At 35.3% G+C, this 22,121-nt stretch overlaps 1 protein-coding gene across 4 annotated transcripts in view; it reads right to left on the bottom strand.

Moving 5' to 3' along the window:
* The window catches only part of LOC143222853 (inactive tyrosine-protein kinase 7-like), a 98,168-nt gene that overhangs the window by 5,776 nt on the left and 70,271 nt on the right, over positions 1-22,121 (bottom strand). For all 4 annotated transcript variants that reach the window (XM_076449940.1, XM_076449944.1, XM_076449941.1 and 1 more), the window contains 5 exons: positions 13,739-14,026; positions 10,845-11,114; positions 9,891-10,163; positions 9,400-9,585; positions 7,558-7,776 (listed from right to left, as the gene is read on the bottom strand). In XM_076449940.1, the coding sequence (XP_076306055.1) occupies positions 7,558-7,776; positions 9,400-9,585; positions 9,891-10,163; positions 10,845-11,114; positions 13,739-14,026 (1,236 nt within the window). The remainder of the gene's footprint in view (positions 1-7,557; positions 7,777-9,399; positions 9,586-9,890; positions 10,164-10,844; positions 11,115-13,738; positions 14,027-22,121) is intronic.

Genomic DNA, 22,121 nt, shown 5'->3' with positions numbered 1-22,121 from the left:
TTGAAAAGTAAAACATAGCATGCATGTATAAGTGTATTGCATATAGGTCAAAACTATGAAGTATTTAGCCGTGTTGTGTCCTTTGTCAGATCATTTTGCATTGTGTATCAGCCATCCAAAATTGTATTGATGATTGTGGCATACACTTAAAATTGTGACTTACAATCCAATTAATGTTAAACTTATGATTAAATAATAACCTTACATGTTAACTGACCAAATAATATTTCTAAACAATTCTAGAATGAATTTTGAAATTGTCATTGGGCTATTTAGAAGCGCCTAATTTAATGTAATGTAGTAGTTACATTATTATAACAGGTGCTTGTCACACTTATGATAATAAGAACAATATCACAACCACAGTTTGACCTGTATGAATAATGTGAACTTATAAAGAAACCAGCCTTTCTGTGAAGGTCAACTGCAACTTAAACATTTTGTTTTGGTGTCACTATGACCATTCAATATCCAGGCCGCAGGTTTGCATTGTTCAATGCACCATTCCTGCCTCAAACGCCTTAAGCGTATGATCACCGAGTTGCTGATCATGGTGTACGTGCTGCATATGGCTAACGATCGGCTAACTCGATCGAGATCCAGATGCCAGCCGTACGCCACACACTCCTTCCCGCTCACTCCCATTAGCTGCCCAAAGTTTTACAACATGCCCTATCAAAGCTGTGTTTGTGTTCCCTAATTAGCCCAGTAATTTTACATTACCACTATCCTCTAATTAAGTACTTGTGCTATATGGTTAAAGATAAACACTTTCTCGAACAGTATTTCACGGATATGTTCTGGAATTTCATGTGCTATTAATATAATTTGGTAATCTCAATGCTGCAGAGCAGTTGTTCGTAATCTTGAACTATGTTTAGCTGTTATTTATTCCTTATTCATGAAATGACCCAATAGTATGTATGTTATATCTTTATCCTTAGATTTCGATGTTTAAGTTGAATATCCTTTGTAAGCCCTAATGCCAATATAAAAAGAGAAATTCCCATTCGTTTCATATAAACTAACACAACTTGGAAGCAAGAAGTGGTACTAGCAGTCAGCCGGCTCGGGGGTCACTTTGACGTTCGTGCGCTCTGTATAAAAGGGAGTTATGTTTGTTTACGTGGCTCTCGCTCTCTCTGGTACTCAGCCTCACACTGGAACACACTCAGTTTGGATTAATAAAAAGAACTCAAAATCAGTGACTCAAACAAGAACACCAACACACAAGACAAGAGTCAGACATCACCCACCAAAACATAAACCAGTCATACTACACATAGGGTTGAATACGCAACACTACCTGCTACTCAAGAAGAGGCAACGAGTAGATGGTCCTACAAGCACATGTGGTGCAAGTGAGGACAGTGGTGATCGTGATGGTGAGAATGCAGACACGACTAGTGCTGAACCCCAGCCGCAGGATGGCACCACTCAGGAAGGCAGGAAAAACTATCACCAGGACCCAAGGATCTGAGCCAGCTTCCAGATAGTGGTTCTACCTGTCCAGACTTGATGAGATACCCGGCCACAGAATACAACGGCCAGTCAAGGTCATTCAACAAGAACTGGCGTGATCAGCACTCGTGGTTGGAGTACTCTGTGACCCAAGATGCTGCATTCTGCTTCGCATGTCGTCTTTTAGTCACACACACTTCAATAAAACTGAGAAGTCCTTCACCAATAAAGGCTTCTGGAACTGGAAGAAGGCGACCACATCACTGAAGTCCCATGATAACTTTGCAGGACACAAGTTTGCCATGCAAGCTTGGGCAGAGTTTAAATTGCAGAAAAGAAAGGGTGCAAGGATCCAACATGCTCTCGATGCAAGCCATGCTAAAACTGTGGAGGAAAACCGACATTACATCAGAGCCGTAATAGATGCACTGCTCTACACAACCTGCCAGAATGAAGCCCAGAGAGGTCACAGGGAAGGTAGTTAGTCAGATAACAGGGGAAATATCCTGAAACTTCTTGACATGATTTCTAGGTATGATGAAATTGTGAAGAAGAAGCTGAGTGATCCTGGCAATGCCAAGTACACGCACCATGATATCCAAAACGAACTGCTTGACATCATAGCTGGAATGATCAGGAAGGATATCAGCAAAGAGTCATGGAAGCTGAGTATTTTACTCTAATGGTGGATGAAACAAAGGATATGAGCAAACAAGAACAGCTGTCCATTATGGTGAGGTACCTCCACCAACAGAGCCTTCACGAGTTCCTGAACTTCACAGCTTCTGAGGGTCTGGATGCAGATTCATTGTTCAAGAAAATCATGGAGACTCTGGCTAAACGTGGTATTGACCATAATGCCTGCATTGGCCAGTGCTATGACGGAGCTGCAGTATGTCAGGGCACATCAGTGGCGTACAGGAGAGGTTCAGGAGAGAGGTGTCTCAGGCTGTGCATGTCCACTGCTATACACACAGGCTCAGCCTTGTGCTAGTTGATTGTGTGCACAACGTCCAGGCCGCAGCAGAGTTCTTTGTGACAATTCAGAAGCTGTACAAATTCTTCTCTACATCGGTTGTGCATGAAGAATTTTTGAAGGTGCATCAGGAAAATTTATGTGCTCAGATGTCTAAAAGTGATGAATTGAAAAAATTCATAGACATTTCGGTAAAATTGCGAATTATATTAGAAGTGGAAGCTCTCTCATACATCGACAGTTTGTTGAGTTTTTGGAGAAAAGCAGTGACTGTACTTTTGATGATCCTACTGATTTTGATGGTTAAATTGAGGAAAAGTCTTGGAACGATTTACTTCCTTATTTCTTCAAATAAGAGTACCTTCTTGAAAAAGTAAGATTGAAAATTTCCCTGAAATTAAAACTTTGTCATGACAGTGTGATTTGCACTTTCTGTGCGACATGATAACTCATTTGAATATGAAGCTTCTGGGAAGAAGTAAAATAATAAGCGAACAATCACAGTATATTCATGAATTTCAATTAAAGCTGAACCTTCTTGTGGAACAATTACAAAATGATTTGACAAATTTTGCAAAGATGAATAGTTTTCTGGTAAATAATAATGATTTCTCTGATGCTAATGATGATCTCTGGATCAAAACTCTACCTCATAAAGTTTAATCATGTTTCTCCGAATTTAAAAATTTGAAATTGATATTTGAATTTTTGCATGATCCATTTTAATTTGACTTGGGATACTTCAGTAAGGAAATTACATCTTTTTTGTCTTTGGATAAGTGTGGATTTGAAGACGAGATGCTTACCCTGCAAAGTGTAGAACACACAAAAGGTAAACAAAAATGTTCTATCAGAGAGGTGTGTCACACTATTATGATAAATGAGAGTCTTCCAAATTTAAAGATAGCAATTTCAAAATGATTTTCCATGTTCGGATCCACATGGGTGTGTGAATAAACACTTTCTACGCTAGATTTTCTCAAGTTTAGATACAGATCTCGGCTTACTGACATAAATTTTGAGGCAGAGCTAAGACGTTTATTAAGCATAGATATTAAGCCAAATTCCACGAAACTTGTTGATGAAAATCTCCAATAATTTTCACATAGAAGATTAATTGAAATGCAATTATTTTGATTAAATTAACATCTTTCAATTTTTTTTTAATAGTGTAGCCAACGTTGTTTTCATTAGCCACAGTTGTGGCCGCTATGAAAAATAAGTTGCCCACCCCTGTTGTAGGAGATCTTTCATATAGCCACATTATAAGCAATTTTGGAATAGAAGCATTAGTTTGGATCTAATAGAGGAACCTTAATCATGTACATGATGAATAGTGGGGTGCTAACTATCCCTCCGTGTGGGACAACTGCCTCTGTAGTATAATAATCCGAGAATGTGCTAGTTTTTCTGTCATCTGGAAAGCTGGAAAGTCATCGAATAATACCTTGCGGTAATTTCGCTTGAGAGATTTGGAATTTTAACCCACTTTACCATACACTGTCAAAGGCTCTCTCAACATTGAGAAAGCCAGCGAAAGTGCATTCATTTCGATTAAAGTCATTTGTTACGGTTTCTGCGAGTTGTACTAAGTGGTCTTTTGCTTATTGTATGAAAACAAATTTTGAATTTCTTGTAATTTTCCTGTCAGTTCAAAGTACTGGTATTGAGCGTGTGTCTAATCTGCGTTCGGTAGTGTTGTTCACGATCTAGAATGGTCAGGTATTATCTGAATCTCTTCCTTCTTCCTTTACGGTTTCTATTTTCACTGGTAAATGCTATATGATCACTTCACGAAATCAAGATTCAAACACTAAGTAAAATAAAATAATTCTATTACCATCTTCATGGCCATGTTCATGATTGTTAAACTTTTAGCATTTAGTACCTCTTTGTCCCTTCGTTTGATTGTGTAATAACACTTTACAAACAGTTCATTGGTTAATTATCTTTTTTTTTCACTAGATCAATTTATAAGACGCATATTCCATGCAAATGTCCCTTATGTACATTTTTGATATAATCTAAGTGATATTGTAAGATTTATTTGTAAATGACTTATCTATAATGCTTTAAAATAATAATATTCACCTCCCCGCAAAGTTCCACATTTTTTTGCCGTCTGAATTTGAAACAATGAAATTTACAAATGGAAAGTTATATTTAAAGCCTATAAAATCAACTCCACACTGAGAAAGCTAAAAACCAAACGCAGATATTATTTAAGTTAAATTTCCAAAGAAACTTAGAATATTTTCAATTCCATAAGTACTCAACCCCTTTGCTACGGCAACCTTAAATCAGTCCAGTTGCAAAAGCTTAGTTTGAAAGGTTACCAAATTAGTGTAATGATCTCTTGCTTGTGTGTAATCATAGTGGTTTTACTTAACTAGAGTGCATCTTTTCAAGTTACAACTCACATAGTAATATGATAAACCAACCCTGAAGACCAGGGAGCTTTCCAAATAAGACAGGTATAAAGTAGTAGAGAAGCACAAATCAAGATAAATTATAAGAAACTTTTAAAATAGCTGATTATCACTTTGAGTATGAAGAAGTGGGATGCGTTTCATAGTACCCAGTAACTACCCAGATCAGGCGACCCTTCCAGACTAAGCAACTGGGCAAGCAGGAAACTGAATAAAAGGATACCACTGTGAAACCAACAGTGACTTTGAAAGATATGCAAAGTTCCATGTCTACAATGGGAGTCAGTATTCATACATTGACAATATCTCAGTCCTTATATAAAGCTGTTCTGTGTGGGCGAGTGGCAAGAAAGGAGTCATCACTGAAAAAGAATCATTTTGAATCTCACACAGAGTTTACGACAAAGCATGTTAATGATACTACAGACATGTAGCAGAAGGTTTCGTTGTCAGATGAGACAAAAATAGATCTTTTTTGGTCTAAAGCGTCACATCTGGCACAAGTCTAACACAGCACATCACCTTGTCAACATCATCCTAATTATCAAACATGGTGTTGGCAGCATCATGTTATGAGAATACTTCTCATAACCACGGACTGGGAAGCTTCTCAGGATTGAAGGGAAGATGAAAAGTACAAATTACAAACCAAACATAGAGATAAACCTGCTTGAGTCAGCCATGAATCTAAAACTGGGTAGAAAATTCACATTTCAGCAGTACAATGACCCAAAGGACAAGGGCAAAGCCAGACTTGAGTTGTTTCAAAGTAATTTTTCAGGAAGAATGAACAAACATTACACCATCATATTGTGCTAAGCTAGTAGAGACCTATCCAAAAAGAGAGACAGTAGTAGCTGCCACCAAAGGCCCTTCCACCAAGTTCTGACTTAGTGGGCTGAATACTTATGCAATTAGCAAATTTCAATTTGTATATTTTCTCTGCAGGTTTTGCTAACATTCAACCACCTTCATACATAACAGTGTGAAGTTTGATCATTAGGGTTTTGAACAAAAATAAGTTCATTAAACAAATGTTTTCATTATTGGTAATTCATCAAGATGTGACATTATTGATAGGGATGAATATTTTCCCAGGGCACTGTATATGAACTATGTAAGGAATTATACGGGTAAGATGTTTCTTAGCTATTTCAATGAACAAAGTAATGTTGTATTACTGATTTTCAGGGGTTTAATATTCTTTGATGACATCCATAAGCCCCCCATTGGCTTAGTGAGAAATCTGCAGACTCACACCAATAGAAACTAGGTTTCGATACTTGTAGTATAGCACAGATAACCAATTGTGTAACTTTGTACTTAATTTCAGACAAACAAATAGACATCGATAAATATGAATTTGGCTACTTCTATTATAGAGCTGTTTTCTGTATTTGTAACAATGTTTCTGATATGTCTGAGTGCTGGATATTGATCGAACATTCATTTCATTTTTAATCATATTACAGTACTATTCAGTGGTACTTTTCAATTGTGTCGGTGTTTGTTTATTTGGATGCGATTTTTGTTAATTGCATTTGTGAGCGTGCAGCTACTACGAGTACCTAAAACTGTCGACTTTGTTACTGGTATCAACAGCACTGTGGTTGATTTTTATGCGTGATATATTTGTATATTTGTTTCTGTGGTTCTGATGTTATTGTGTATTTTGTAAATTCTTGTTTTGATATCCTTGGACATTCTTTGCATTTTGTGGCGTTTTGCTACTCACAATACAGAGGATTTTCATGTTCTTTAGGACAAAATATTCTGGTGGCCTCCACCACAGCCTACACATCGCGGGAAACACTTACAGGCTTCTGCATCGCGCTTGTGAAATAAGGTTTTGTCATGGTTGGTGTTCGATCATGTTGTACACGACCTGGAAGGGTCAGGAAATTTAGAACCCTTCATCCCTAGGCATGGGATCTGACTGGATGGCAAACATTGGAGCTGAGGCTTTGAAGAGCTGGGGAGTCAGGTTCTAGTTGACCTCTTCCCCCTGACATGGGGTCTGAATTGCCTTAGAACTACTGATTAGATCGCGCGCCACAGAAGTTGCTTTATTTTATAAATGCCTAAACAGCTTTTCTCATACGATTTTAATTGTTGAAATATAGATGATTGTACACAATACATGAACATATATAAATAACTGTATTGAAAAAAAAACTGACACGAGACTCTGGGGCGCAGCAGTATGTCTGCGGACTTATACCTCTAGAAACCGGGTTTCGATATCCGTGGTGGGCAGAGCACAGATAGCCCATTGTGAAGCCTTGTGCTTAATTACAAATTAACCGACTGTTTTGCGCTTATTAATTTCCTCGTGAAATTGTTTTGAAATTTAAAATATTATGACAGATTAATTACAGACCCTATAATAAGCATTCAGTTTGTAATGTGAGGATTTGTTAAGCATTCTACTAGCTAACGTGCGTGTAAATTGATTATCTATAACAAAGTATTGATGATCTAATAATATTGCAACTATAATACAATACAGAGGTAGAAATATAACTTTAAGCCCTATTAATGCTTATGAGATTTGACAAATAACGGCATATGTTTGCCACTGATAGTCACAAGTAAAATTACCAGACGTTACCAATCCGTTAATCGAATTATATCAATTGTAAAATAGCAAAAACTCAAATATTAAAACATTACTACAACTAGTCTTCTCACCTAAAACCATGATAGTCTGAAGGTCATGGCGAGGAAACAGTAGTCTGTCATACGAAGTCCTACTACGCTTGGAATGGTGTGAATGAGAACTGGAACTGTACGAATGGCCCTCTACATCACTTTTAGTTGACCTATCATGTTTACGATCTCTCTTAATAGATCCATTTTTCTCTTTCAGGTCTGAGTTTTGTACAACTATCCCATTTTCAGATTTGATCACTATAAAAAGAAAAAGAAGAGAAAAACCATTACGCTCCAGTAATTTGAGCAACAACATTTTTATTTGTGTAATATTTTAACAGTTAAATGTGTATTAACAATTAACCACATTTGCACTTGTTTAAGTGTTTATTAGAAGCACTGATTTATAGCAATTGGATATGACAGTTCTTTGTTTGTTTTTCTGAATTTCACGCAAAGCTGTACGAAGGCTATCTGCGCTAGCCGTCCCTAATTTAGCAGTGTAAGATTAAGCTACTCATCACCACCTGCCGAAAACTCTTAAGTTACTCTTTTACCAACGAATAGTGGGATTTACCGTCACATTATAACGACTCCACGGCTGAAAGGGTGAGCATATTTGGTATGATGGTACAGCTCTTTTATGAAAATTCACCTTTGATGACATTATATACAATTTTACATCTGAACACAAGTTTTTAATGGCTATCAGTCCAATATAATTTTATAACAAACAGAGGCATAGCCAAAGGGGCCCTAGTTCCTTGAAAAATCTTGGAATATTGATAACATATTTTTCAGCTTTTATATGCAATAAACACTTTTTGTATTATTTAGTAAAAAATAAAACTTGTGTAAACTGTTACATTTGGTTTTTAGTAATGACTATTTTATTAACAATTAAGATCAATTTCAGATTTTTTAATTTACTGGCGCTCCCTTAAAATTTTATGCGTATGGAAAGCCTGGTTACGTCACTGGTTGGCCTGGCATGGTCAAGCATGTTAAGGCGTGCGACTCGTAATCTGAGAGTCGCGGGTTCGCATCCCCGTCGCGTCAAACATGCTCGCCATCCCAGCCGTGGGGGCGTTATAATGTGACGGTCAATCCCATTATTCGTTGGTAAAAGAGTAGCCCAAGAGTTGGCGGTGGGTGGTGATGACTAGCTGCCTTCCCTCTAGTTTTACACTGCTAAATTAGGGACGGCTAGCACAGATAGCCCTCGAGTAGCTTTGTGCGAAATTCAAAAAACAAACAAACAAATACGTCACTGATAACAAAGGAATTTTCAGTTTGAGTTGAAAGTTAAAACTAATTCAGTTAGAACTTTTCATGTTATTTTAAACTATATTTTTCATATTTTAATCTAGACATCTGTTTCTTAGAGGGAGTTCATTATGGTGACGATATACTATATCCAAAAAATTAAGGCCTCCGTAGAATCGAGTAACTTTCGGCAATAGGTAGAAACAATGGAACCACGTAAACACGAGACTCAGGGAAGCAATGAGTTACTGAGTGTTCAATGAGTGAAGTTCGGTTCAGCGTTAATCGTGGGAGTTATCGTTTCTATTAGGAAAGATATTCTGTAAGTTAAAGTTTATTTATGGGTTAGGCGTAGATACCATCAGTCACACAATTTGTAATGGAACGTTGTTTGTGAACTTAGGTCAACAACCTGTGTCAAAATGAACGTGGTTATACAAGCTGCTTATTAAAAAAAAAATTTGTGTGAACATCAATTTTCTTAGCTGCTTATGTATTTTTAATGCAATTTTTAGTTTACTGAAATAACATGAGAAGCACATTATACACCTATCAATTTAAGTACGATTATTCAGTCTATTAAACTGCTTTTCTCTAACAAAAATATAATTATACCTTCGTTTTTTGTCTGAGCAAGAAGTAAAGCCTTTTGTTTTGCACGTCTCAATCGACACCAGATCATTAAGCCCATAACAAGCACCATATAGATTGCTGCAGCACCAAGAGTTATAGTAACTGTTTTGGTCATAGTGTTCTCATTCAATCCTGCACCAATCTGGTTAGGGTTGTAATTTTCTCCATCTAAAGAAAGAAGGCATTTAACTAAATCAAATATCATTATCATTTTATTAATTCTGAAATGTGTACACACATAAAAACAATCATTCAAGCTTATAAGGAATACAGACCATTCACTGATTTGTTGCATAATACAATGATAACTTGCTCATCTTGAAATTATAGTTTACCTAAATGGACTATAGTACGTTTAATTTTTGGATTTTTATAATGACAGTAAGTGGACTTTACAACAAAAAACAATGATACTTTAATCAGTCTAACATATAATATACATACAGTTATATCCATAGTTATTGAAAACTTACTTTCAACAAACAGTTTCACTTCTGTTCTGCGGAAGCCCCCACTATTTCCAGCAGTACACCCATATTTCCCTATATCATCCATGTGAGCTTCACTGATATAGAGAGTTCCATTGGGCAGAACTTGAAACCGTTTTTTGTCAAAGCCATTAAGTACATTGTCCTTGTCCCACTGGATGCTAGGTTGCGGATCACCTGTGGCTTTACAGTGAAGCATGATGGGATATCCTTCATAAGCAATGGTTTCTGCTGGCCTTACGGTAAAAGTTGGCAGAACTAAAGATACAGTAAGAGAAATAAAAATCTAACAAAAACAGTGATATACTTGTGCTGAAAAGTGTTTAAAACAACAGGAATGTATTTTTCATTAGTTGCAATTCATCTTTAAAATCTTTAAGATGTGTCATCGTATTTGAGATGTATTGTTTTTCATACTATAGTCACAATTTTCACGAATACAGTTTTTACTTCAACAATATAACATTCTACAATAATACAGCCTACTGTTTGAAGAGAAGCACCTAAAGTATTGTTCAAAAAGGTTTCCTAATGAGAAAAACAAAAACTTGAGAATTAGCGAAAGAAATATTACAGCATTGTCGAGTGGAATAGAAATACTATATATATTTTTTCATTTAATAAATGTCGCAACTTCACTGTTATAGGTCATACAGTGCGTTCTGAGGTATGTGATCATAAACATGTCCACCTCTGTTTAACATAGGTGCTAAATAGCATATCAAACATGTTTAGATGGGCATCAGTACATCTAAATATACTGACAATGTGAGCTTAAAACTCAAGAAAACGGTTATTTTACTGTTTATACATATAGATATACATTTCTTTAAATCAGTTTAGTGATAACATAAATCAATCTATTTCAAGCCTTGCTCAAACAAATTATGTTTTCTAATTTTCAGTTTAAAAATGTTATTCAGTATAATTACCACTTACCGATAACTTCAACATGTATAGTGGTATTAATGAAGGCCTGAGTGCTGGATGCAAAACAAGTGTAGTTTCCTGCATCAGTCTGTTGAACACCATTAAAATACAGGGTTCCGTTTTCATCTTTAATATGTGGTGGCCACTCAAAATATTTGCTCCCCTCCTTTGTCCACTTTACTGTGGGTGGAACAGCTCCTCGTGCTTTACAGTATATCTTGGCATTAGACCCAAGTTCTAAGTTTCTACTGACTGGAGGAGGTGCAAACTTCAGCTTTTCTAGATGTGGAATTAAAACCGATGATATTTATTTTAAGTTAGCTGTTACCTTTTTAGTGCAACAATAATTGCTATTCTTCATTTGGTTTCAACACTAATAAAGATATTAAACTTGACGTGATAGCATTTTCATGAACATAACTGCATCATTAGATTTATGTTAACTGTTAAGGATGACTTATTATATTATCCATACATGGTAAGGATTTAAAGAGAGAAAAAAGTTTGGTTTGTTTGTTTTAAATTTCGCGCAAAGTTACACAAGGACTATTTGCGCTAACCGTTCCTAATTTAGCAGTGTAAGACCAGAGGGAAGGCAGCTAGTCATCACTACCAACCGCCAACTCATGGGCTACTTTTTACCAACGAATAGTGGGATTGACCGTAAATTATAACGCCCCCACGGCTGAAAGGGTGAGCATGTTTGGTGTAAAAGGGATTCAAACCCGCGACCCTCAGATTACGAGTCGAGTGCCTTAACCACCTGGCCATGCCAGGCCTGAGAAGGAGGGAAAAAAAAAGATAGGTTAGTGTGCTGCACATGTCTTATATGCTTTCAAAGTAAAACTGAACAAATAAATAGAAAAATAATTAATATTTTAATGGAAAGCAGGGACCATTGGTTATTTGTAGAATTGTATAAGAAGTATTATCCGAAACAAAATAATGCAATAGAAAATACACATGCAAGCAATGCAATACTAGTTGGATGGATGTTTTAAACGATTTTTACACTCTGCTTTGGTTGACATTATGATTCATATAGCAAAATGAAGCAGTCTAAATTAAGTAGGGTTTGAAAGTCGTTTTAAAAATATATCCAACTAGTATTACTTTGCTTGCTTGTGTGTTTTTTATTGCAAGATTTATTTTGTTTTGAATACTTTTTACAGCAATGCTACGAGTAAGCAACGAGATCCCTCTTTTCCATTATTTTTTTTCTATTTATATAAATAAACAAACTGGTTGTCATTTAGGTAATATGATTATCTTCTAAAATCAGAAGCCTGTCACGTGAAACGGGTTAGCAAGTCCGGTTGTCAGTCTTACGTCTAAATAAAATTAAATATTAAATGACATCACGAAAATGATACCTTAAGAAAAGTATAATTTTAGCCGCTAGGTATTATTCCAGTGATATATTGCTTTTATATACTCCAACTAAATGTATCTTAACATTTAGCTCCCCCTGCTGTAAAACTGGAGACTTACACCGCTAGAAACCGGGTTTCTATACCCGTGGTGGGCAGAGCACAGGTAGCCCATTGTGTAGCTTTGTGTTTAGTTACAAATAATCAATCAATCAAAACTCTTAACATTGATCTTTTCTAAGAGTCCTCTTTGAATATACTCGAAACGTAATGAATTTTAATTTGTGTACAAAGCAGCGATACAAAGAAGCGATATTGAATTTAATATAGTCGATTAGTCTTGTATACGATACCTTCTGAGACTTATTTAGTATCAGATGTTTGTTTTTATTTACATAAAGGGAGCGACAGTTATTAGAACGGTCTATATTAATACTATTAATATACGTCTAAGTTCCTTCCCTCGTAATGATAAGAAGTGTCATAACATTTTACTATTGCCTGTCTATCAAATAACTGTAGTCAGCCGTATTCAGGTAGTCCTTATAAATTTTTGTACAACATGATACTGGATCTCTTTTTAATACTTGTGGCTGTCAAGTATAGACGTGTTTTGATCCTGTTTTCTACCCCTGCTGTCAGCTGCAGACTTAAAGTTGCTGTGCAGGTAACATTTACCATTATTTTTTATATTATAAATACACTTTTATTCTTTGATATTCTTCTGCTGTTTCTGTACGAAAATATTTTCTATGTAGCTTTTCTAAATACTTCATTGGCTACCGTGCTTTCGTTGTGAAACCAAGTGTTCATGATTGGCTTTCTGTTACAAAAAAAAATAGAAAATAATGAAATCCACATTTTAGAGTAGCGGATGCATTATAAAAGTGATACACAAATCTCATTGTTTGATGAGACAAAATAACTTGAATATGTGGTGAGTATTCTAACTTAATGCATTCCTTCTAGTCAATTAGTTCAAAATTTGAGACAGCTATATGTTCATATAGCCCTAAAACACGTTTCAAAGGCCAAAACATATATTGTGACAAATACAGAAAAAACACTTCCTACACAAATAGCAAAACATTTTCCATTAAATCTGCCGAAAATTATAGAGGAAGATCCTAATATATTAACATAGTTTAAACAATGTTTCCTCTTGTGTTTCTTTATACAAACTCCTTTAACCATTACTTTTCTGCCTAGCACCTTTTTGAATATCAATTGTCGTCTGTACTCTTGCCTCACATGTGGACATGGTATTGGTCGAATTGTAGGCCTACATTTGCCAAATGAAATTATTACCAACTGAATAATTTGTGAGCGGCTTGTTGTTTTCGATGCACAGTATCAACTAGATTGCTGCGCATACGCGCAGTTTTGAGAAACATTGGACTCTTATACATCCTACAATAAAGCTAGATAAAGAGACAGATAAAAAAATAAACAACGATCAATATGTAACACATTCTATCTTAACCCACTTTACCCAATCAGCAACAACTGTATTTCCAAGTAAATTAATCATACCTTTGACAATAAACGGGGCATTTGAGGACCGAATGGAAGGAAATCCTTTAGTTTTTACTTCACACTGGTACATTCCGGAGTCACCAGGCTGAATACCGTGGATGAACAAAGTTCCATTGTCCGGATGAACAACAAAGCGAGAACGGGACGTCTCTACCCTTTTGCCGTCCTTGAGCCAGTGGACAGAAGTGATGGGGAATGGACTCCCGAGGTATTCACAGAACAGCTTCGCTGTTTTGCCTTCATCTGCCTGGACTCTTTTGGGGTGAGACTGGATTATGGGTTGAACTGTATAAATCAAATGAAAAATATGCATCTGATCATCAACTACGTTAATCGTGCTTTAATTCTAGTGATGCATACAATATAATCTTTGTATTGCTATACTATGATGAGAAACCCAGTTTTGGACTGTAAAAAGTTTGGAAATGGATTAAATGGATAACGAAAAACTTTATTATACAGTAACAAATGTACAATGTGTATACAAGGTTTTGTCATCATCTTTTTAGGAAGTTAGCTAGAAACTAGGATATGTATATATACATCCACATATTCGTACGAAGCAAAGAAGTGATATGGCTGAAGATTGCTTAATAGCTTAGCAAAGGCATATTTGTTCCTTCAGATGTTTTGACGAGTTAGTGGTTATTATTATTATTATTTGGTTTTTGACCTGTAGATAATAATATTGGCACGATATAGTTAATTTTTATCCTTTTTAACAGTGAATATATTGTTTAATAAAATTTGTAAAGACATAAACGTTTAAAAATATTATGTTCTTTAAACAATTTTAACTATCGAATTGATGTTTGAAGTACATATTTGTGTATGTGATACGCAATTGTACATATATATCGTATTAAATTCAGAATATATATATATATTATTAAGTTCAGTGTGTATATATAGTTAAAAGTTGCGTTTCAGAATTTATTATATATTATGGACAACAGTCTTTATATTACGAGAAACTGAGCCCCCCGCTAGTACAGCGGTATGTCTACGGATTTACAACGCTAAAATCAGGGGTTCGATTCCCCTCGGTGGGATCAGCAGATAGCCCGACGTGGCTTTGCTATAAGAAGAACATACACTAGCAACTGACGTGAGCTTTGTTTTTGTTTTGTAGACTGTCCTTGGATGTATCCAAACACTGCATGTACAAGTTACACATTGTTGTATAACATTTGTTATTGTGGGGTCACAGAAAAGCTATATAACAAAATAATGTAAACATTTAATTATATAGTTATGTTAAATAGTTTGAATACGAAACCTTTTAAGACAAGACTGTAAATATAGGAATTGTGTTGTGTCAGGTGCTCGCAAAAGTATTCCTATGTCTTAGAGATAAGAATTCGATAAAAAATACCAAGCGGTTATCGGAACATCGAAGAAAAGAGAGGAGTACTTGATTTAAAAATAGTTAAAAATAACGTTTTGAAAGCTATCAAAACAAAACTAAAACCCCAACAAATCATCGACGACTGGGAATGAACGTGAATAACCCGAAAGTTAACACACGTGTAACGATCCTGATTTCTTTGTTGGCGATAACATTGGATCTGTGATACAACTTTATCTTGTCAATGTGACTCTGACACGTAGAAAATTATGTCAGAAAAGTATCCCTGCAACAGATAAAGTGAATTTACCTGTAATTATCCTTGCATATATATATATATTCCCCTATTCCTTTCTCTTTGTTAACATGTAATTAACAGACAAGGAATTTCCTTGTTCCTATCCTCAATAATAGATAATTACAGGGAAGAAGGATATTGGATTTTTCTGTTCATAATGAATATCCGAAGAATGAAATAATTATCATAGAACCAAATAACCCATTTCCGGAACAAGACCAATAGTAAATAAAGTGTTATCATGAACTTGTATACATCATCACAACCAAGTCAGGACTAACACTATCAATCATTGAACTGTTCATACTGGAGTCGTGCGACTTTTCGCTATCAGAGGTAAATTCTGCATAACAGAAAAAAAACTTGATGCAAAAGGCACAAGATAATGAGGGTTCTAGAATGCATACTGTCGTGTATAAACAACGAAGGTAGCAGGAAACAGTTGTCAATGGGCTAGAGCACGAATAAACTTTCTGAGGCAAATTAATAAAGAACTGGTGAAATTAATTTTTATTTTGGTTAGAAATGCCACGAACACAACACAAAACTGTTCGAAGGTTAAATAACTGATGTTCAAATCACTGTATACCAAAATGATAGTCCTAAGGAAGTTTGGTTTGTTTTGAATTTCGCGCAAAGCTACACGAGGGCTATCTGCGCTAGCCGTTCCCCATTTAGCAGTATAAGACTAGAGGGAAGGCAGCTAGTCATCACCACCTACCGACGACTCTTGGGCTACTCTTTTACCAATTAATAGTGGGTTTAACCATTATATTATAACGCCCCACGGCTGAAAGGGCGAGCATGTTTGGTGCGACAGAGATTCGAACCCGCGACCCTCTGATTACAGGTCGAGTGTTTTAATCACCTGGCTATGCCGAGCCCTTAAGGAAGTAAAAACAGTCGAGAACTTTCTTTATTTTTATAAAATCAACTTCCAGAACGCTACTAACATTAAAACTGAAGTTTTAAAGCTTAATAATAATAATAATGAACACTTTTCTTCATGGCAAATGATATGTTGCGACCCTGAGCAAAACATTATTTTGTACTGAAAAGCATTGAATATAAGGAGCCATCTTGAATATTGTATACAATGACAGGCATGCCAATGATATTTAAGAAAAAAAGAGGAAAAGGTATATAGCCTGGCGCCAGAGGCGCCACAGCGCGGCGCAGCCGCGCCTGACTAGGGGTCCGGGGGCATGCCGCCCCGGGAAATTTTAAAAAAATGGATGCTATTTGGTGTGATTTGGTGCAATCTGGAACATAATTTCTTAATGTTTTTTGACATTGCAATGTTGGAAAAGTACACAATATATATCATATAAAATAACAAAAGGAAATTAAAAGACTAAATCAAACTAATAAAAACTATAACTTTCATTTACAGTTTTTAGCAGATTGATTTATTCTTTTAATTTGCATTCATTTTTTAGAAGATATATCAAAATATCTAAAATTAACAAATAAAATAAAAGTAAATAAATGAAATTTAAGATTGTTTATTTGCTATTTATTCAGTTTAATTTTTCTAAATCAAAATATATTAGTAATATGAGTTAATAAAGCCAAAATAACTCAGTAAATATTTAAAATACAAATCATTTCATTATTATCCTTTTTGTCATCAATAACATCATCATCATCAACTACTGGTATGCTGCCAATTAAATGTTTTACAGTCATTGCCAATAACTACTTCTCTGCTGCATATATTCCATACAATTTTCAAATCCCATAAAATTACTCTTTTGACTAATCATGACTACCTACAGTTCAAATTGTTCATCTATGCAATATTGTCATTACACTACTGGTACCTTAATGTCAGTGAATTTTCCATTCTTTCACAAATTGACAATACAAACTAAACAGCATATGAAGGAAAGCTATGACATTGCTTAAAAATTCAACTACAGATATGGTTCAATATTAAACTACTGATATCAGTGATATGCCTCAGAACTTAAATTTTGTACAGTCACTGACATCAACAACTACTGCTCTGCTGCATGTATTCCATTAAAATTTCAAATTACTTAAAATTACTCTACATGACTACCTACAGTAAAACTTGTTCATCTATACAATCTTGTCAGTAAATTACTGGTGCCTCAATATCAGTATATTTTTCATTCTTTCACAATACAAACTGAAACAGCAAATCAAGGAAAGCTTTGACATTGCTTCAAAATAAAATTAATGATATGCTTTAAAATAAACCACTGGCACTGTATGCTGCAGATAATAATAAAATGTTTTCAGTCACTGATATCAACTTCTGCTCTGCTGCATAAATTACAGTCAAATTTCAAATCACTTAATTTCCTTTAATCAATCTTGGTTACTTTCCTCTTTTTCGAGACAAGGGTTTCCAGTGCTCTCTTCCGAGCTTTTTTCTCTCCTTCTCTGAATGAGCAGCTCTCTGTGCCTCTGCGCCTTTCTGGACTTTTTCTTTAGCCAAGGTGGCTGGGCCAGATTTCACAGAACCATAGGCCTCAAGCCTTTCTGCCCTTTTCTTCTGATTCTCCCTCAGCTTTGAGGTATACTTTGAAGCTGCTGATCTAATGTCCTTACACATTCTCTTGTCTACAGGATCAAAATGAACATCTTTCCTTTTAAACATTTCAATCGCTGTTGTTTCTTTGGAGCGTAGAGAATATTTTATCGTATGGTATGCACACGATACCAGACCACGAGACCTGCAACGAGACGAAACAAGACTGCCTCCAAGATGGCGGTCAGATTTTTTTTTTCTGCAATAAACATTGAAAAAATACGATTTCTCCTGAAAACCACCTACCCGGCCCCCAAATCGCTCATATTTTCTCCTCGAATTTATACGAATCTCGTGGGTGATCGTTGGCCGTTTGAAAACCGCGGAAATTCGCGTTTCAGCGGAAAAATGGCACGCATGCAATGAGGTGTTACGTAAATTAATGCTACTTCGTTTTACGTTGGTTTCGGAAATTGGCACATTTTTAGTTAAAACATTAACTAGGGTATGTTGTCATTATCTAGGTGTAAACCAGAAGCTGAATTTTATAGGTTGAATTAACTAATTTCCTGATCGATGTGAAATCATGCTATGTGGACATCGTGAAAGTCTGTACTAAAATCATTCCGACAAGTAAGAAGAATGAATAAGTAGAAACAACTAGTTAATTGAAAAAGCTGGAAAAAAAATTCGTTGTTTGTGATGTTAGTCGTTGTTTTGATAAAGTCCTTGATGCAACGATGTGGTTTCTAAACCTTTGCAGTGCAAAGATGTAAACCTCATGAGAATCACACAGACATCCTCTTCAAAATGCATCAGAGATGTTATGTTTTAAAACCAGCTTAATGGAGATGTCGTTCTCACTAAAATATGGGAATATTTAACTCAGAATCATTGAAGTTATGTATCTACACCAGTTTAACGAAGCTGCCAGTCTCACCCATATATGGGGACAATAAGCCCAAGTTTGAAGGGGAACGTATAGTTTTAATACAATTTCAATAAATTAGAAAAAAAAACCCGCGTGGCCAGGTGGTTAAGGCATTCTACTTGTAATCTGCGGGTCGCGGGTTCGCATCCCTGTCGCGCCAAAGATGCTCGCCCTTTTAGCCGTGGGGCATTATAATGTTTCGGTGAATATCACTATTCGTTGGTAAAATAGTAGCCCAAGAGTTGGTGGTGGGTGACGATAACCAGCTGCCTTCCCTCTAGTCATACACTGCTAATTTAGGTACGGCTAGCGCAGATAGCTCTCGTGTAGCTTTGCGCGAAATTCAAAACTAACCAGCGATTACTAAAAGTATACAATCTACAGCATAAGTCTGTAAATAAAACTAATGCAGAAATACTTAAATTTTGTCATGTATTTTTGTTTATCTTATAGTACCGCTATTACAAGTATTCGAAAATCTGTTATAAGACTTTTATTATTTTCACAACGAAATTTAACAAATTAGCATTATTAGAAAGCAGCGTTACGAGTTCTAATTACCATGTGAGACGACGAAGGAATTATTCGTACTGTTAGGCACTTCTACATTAAGATTAGCCGCATGGGATTAATAAACTTAATCCATAATTTGATATTGCTATTTTTAACACACTTCTTAGGCTTACTAAATTTACCACATTATTTGAAACTGCAAAATGTACCCAATTAATTGAGCCCTCGTGTAGTTTTGTGCGTGATTCCAAAAACAAACAAAGAAAAAAGAAACAAACTCGACCCCAGTGATTAGAAAAGTTGAAGTTTGTCTATTCATTTAAATTATGTCAAGGGCTTTAACAAGGTTAATTGTACTGCACTCTCGGTTTCACTTAGAGCAGTGGTTTCCAACCTTTTTTATGCCCCGCACCCATAAAACTTTTTAATATGTTCTCGCACCCCTTACAGTAATTATTTATTTGAGAATAAAGGTGAAGGTGGCCAAAACAAATGCTATCTCGCACCCCTGGTTTGGAACTACTGACTTAGAGCCAAAACTCTAAGCTACTTGTGCCGCCAACCGCGAAAAGTAATTGTTGAACATTTCAGTAACATGAAGAGCCGCTCAACAATGACATACGGTTAATATACATTTTTATTCTTTAAATTACGTTACGTTCAGAAATGTCAATAAAAGCGTAATTAATTCATAAACATTTAGCATAAAAAATCATGCTTACGAAATAAAAGCTGGCATCAACATATTTCACACATGTTCTCCTGTCATTTCCAATGTTAATGTTGAGCTCTGTTTACGTAAACAACGTTAAGAGTAAAGCGGCTGCCATAAATGAGAGACGGATTAACTCTCGATTAGACACCAAGTTTCACAATATATATGAGGAATCAAAATTGTGGGGACCGAAAAATCGGTTCAGAGTAATCGTGTTTAGTGTTACTGTAGACGATGTGACTGTGTAACTATCCACAAATTCGTTGTTCTTAAACCAGTCAATTTAGGCAGCGTGAAGACAAAGTACTGCAGTACTAATGTTTATCTTATTACCAACTAAACCAGTCAACTTTGGCAGTGTGAAGACAAAGTACTGCAGTACTAATGTTTATCTTATTACCAACTGTTCTCTGTTATTATTATTATTACCAACCAGTCTCTTTCTGACTATCTTTACAGCTAAATGATTTTATTTGTTTATTTATTATCAGTTGAGTGCAGAGCCACGTGTTGAAATTATACTGATGAGTACACTGTCTAGTTGCTACTTCCAATGCTACAAGCGATATTAGCAAGAGATTCATTTGCAATGAAAATGATTACTGGGAATTCAATAATTGAGTTAAAGACTCAAAGATTGCTGTATATTGATTCTACACGTGCTAAGAAGATGAATATGCTGTAGTTACTCTACTGGTACTTACATGCTCTGAAATAATAAATAAATAAAAGCACAGACTAGAACGTTGATGATATTCAGCTTTCAAGACATAGGAAGATGTATCCGTAAATCCGTCGTTATCAACGGATGCGAATTATTTTTGGCAAGACAATGATAAACAATATTTTACACGTGTTCACCAAGTTCCGTCAAAATCCGATAAATTTCAACTAAGTTATAGAAGAAGAATTGTCTGAAAAAAATTGGTTCCATATTAACATGTAGGGATATTTTGGATATTTCGTAATCTCGCTGTGACTTTGACCCACCAAAACTAATCATTTCTCAGTTTTGCCATAGCTTAAATGTATACCAACGTTTCTCTAAATAAATTCAGTCGTTTTCTAAAAATCTGGCTGACAAACAAAAACACACACACACACACAGGGGCGGAAAATACATAAGTTCTGTCCATCTTCGGTGGCGAAGGTAACAAATATCTATTTGTATGAACCTTTCATACAAAAAATTCAAAAAATAAAAATCTCCGACTTCTCATTCTCTACTGACTTACTGGCACACTCTAACTAACTGCTTATTCATATTTATAGTAAACGTAAACATCTCGATTTTAATCAAATTTACTTGATCTTAACCTCACGCGCCCTCTTGCAAACAATTAAATTAAATCATTGAAAATATAGTTTACAACAATATATATATATATATATATATATATATAGACAGACACATGTGCACACAGTTGTTTTTCATACCAAAATGGAAATCTGTAAGTACTAATAAGTATAAGTTGGCTAAGCAGCATCAGCTCAGCGTATGAAACATTAGAGAAAAGTGGAAAATAAAATTATGAGTGGGGGTGTTATTTTTACGTTTACTACAGTAGTTTTAACACTAAGTCATAATTTTCTGTCCTGTTGTTATTGATCTATTTTAAAATCTTACATAGAAATATAAAGTTTAACTGCGCTATGTATAATCTAACATAAAATAAAATACAAAACAAATCATTGTTTTATAGACTTAAATATATCTGACAAAATACTTAAACTAGATTCGGACAAGGAATATTAAACTAGATTCGGACAAGGAATATTAAACTGGATTCGGACAAGGAATATTAAACTAGATTCGGACAAGGAATATTAAACTAGATTCGGACAAGGAATATTAAACTGGATTACAACAAAAACTACTTGAACACTCAACAACTAAGCTCCAACAAACAGTATTTGAACTAGAGTACACCAACGAGTACTTAAACTAATCTACAACAGTGAACACTTAAATTGGATGAATAAACGAATATTTAAACTAGATTACAACAACAAGAACTAGAAGAATAAATGAATATTGAAACTAGATTACAACACTCAACACTTGAACTGAAGAA

The sequence above is a fragment of the Tachypleus tridentatus genome, chromosome 8, assembly GCF_004210375.1.
Source record: "Tachypleus tridentatus isolate NWPU-2018 chromosome 8, ASM421037v1, whole genome shotgun sequence".
Lineage (NCBI taxonomy): Eukaryota > Metazoa > Arthropoda > Merostomata > Xiphosura > Limulidae > Tachypleus > Tachypleus tridentatus.
Note: the sequence above shows the minus strand (reverse complement) of the source record. Positions and strands in the feature narration are given on the sequence as shown.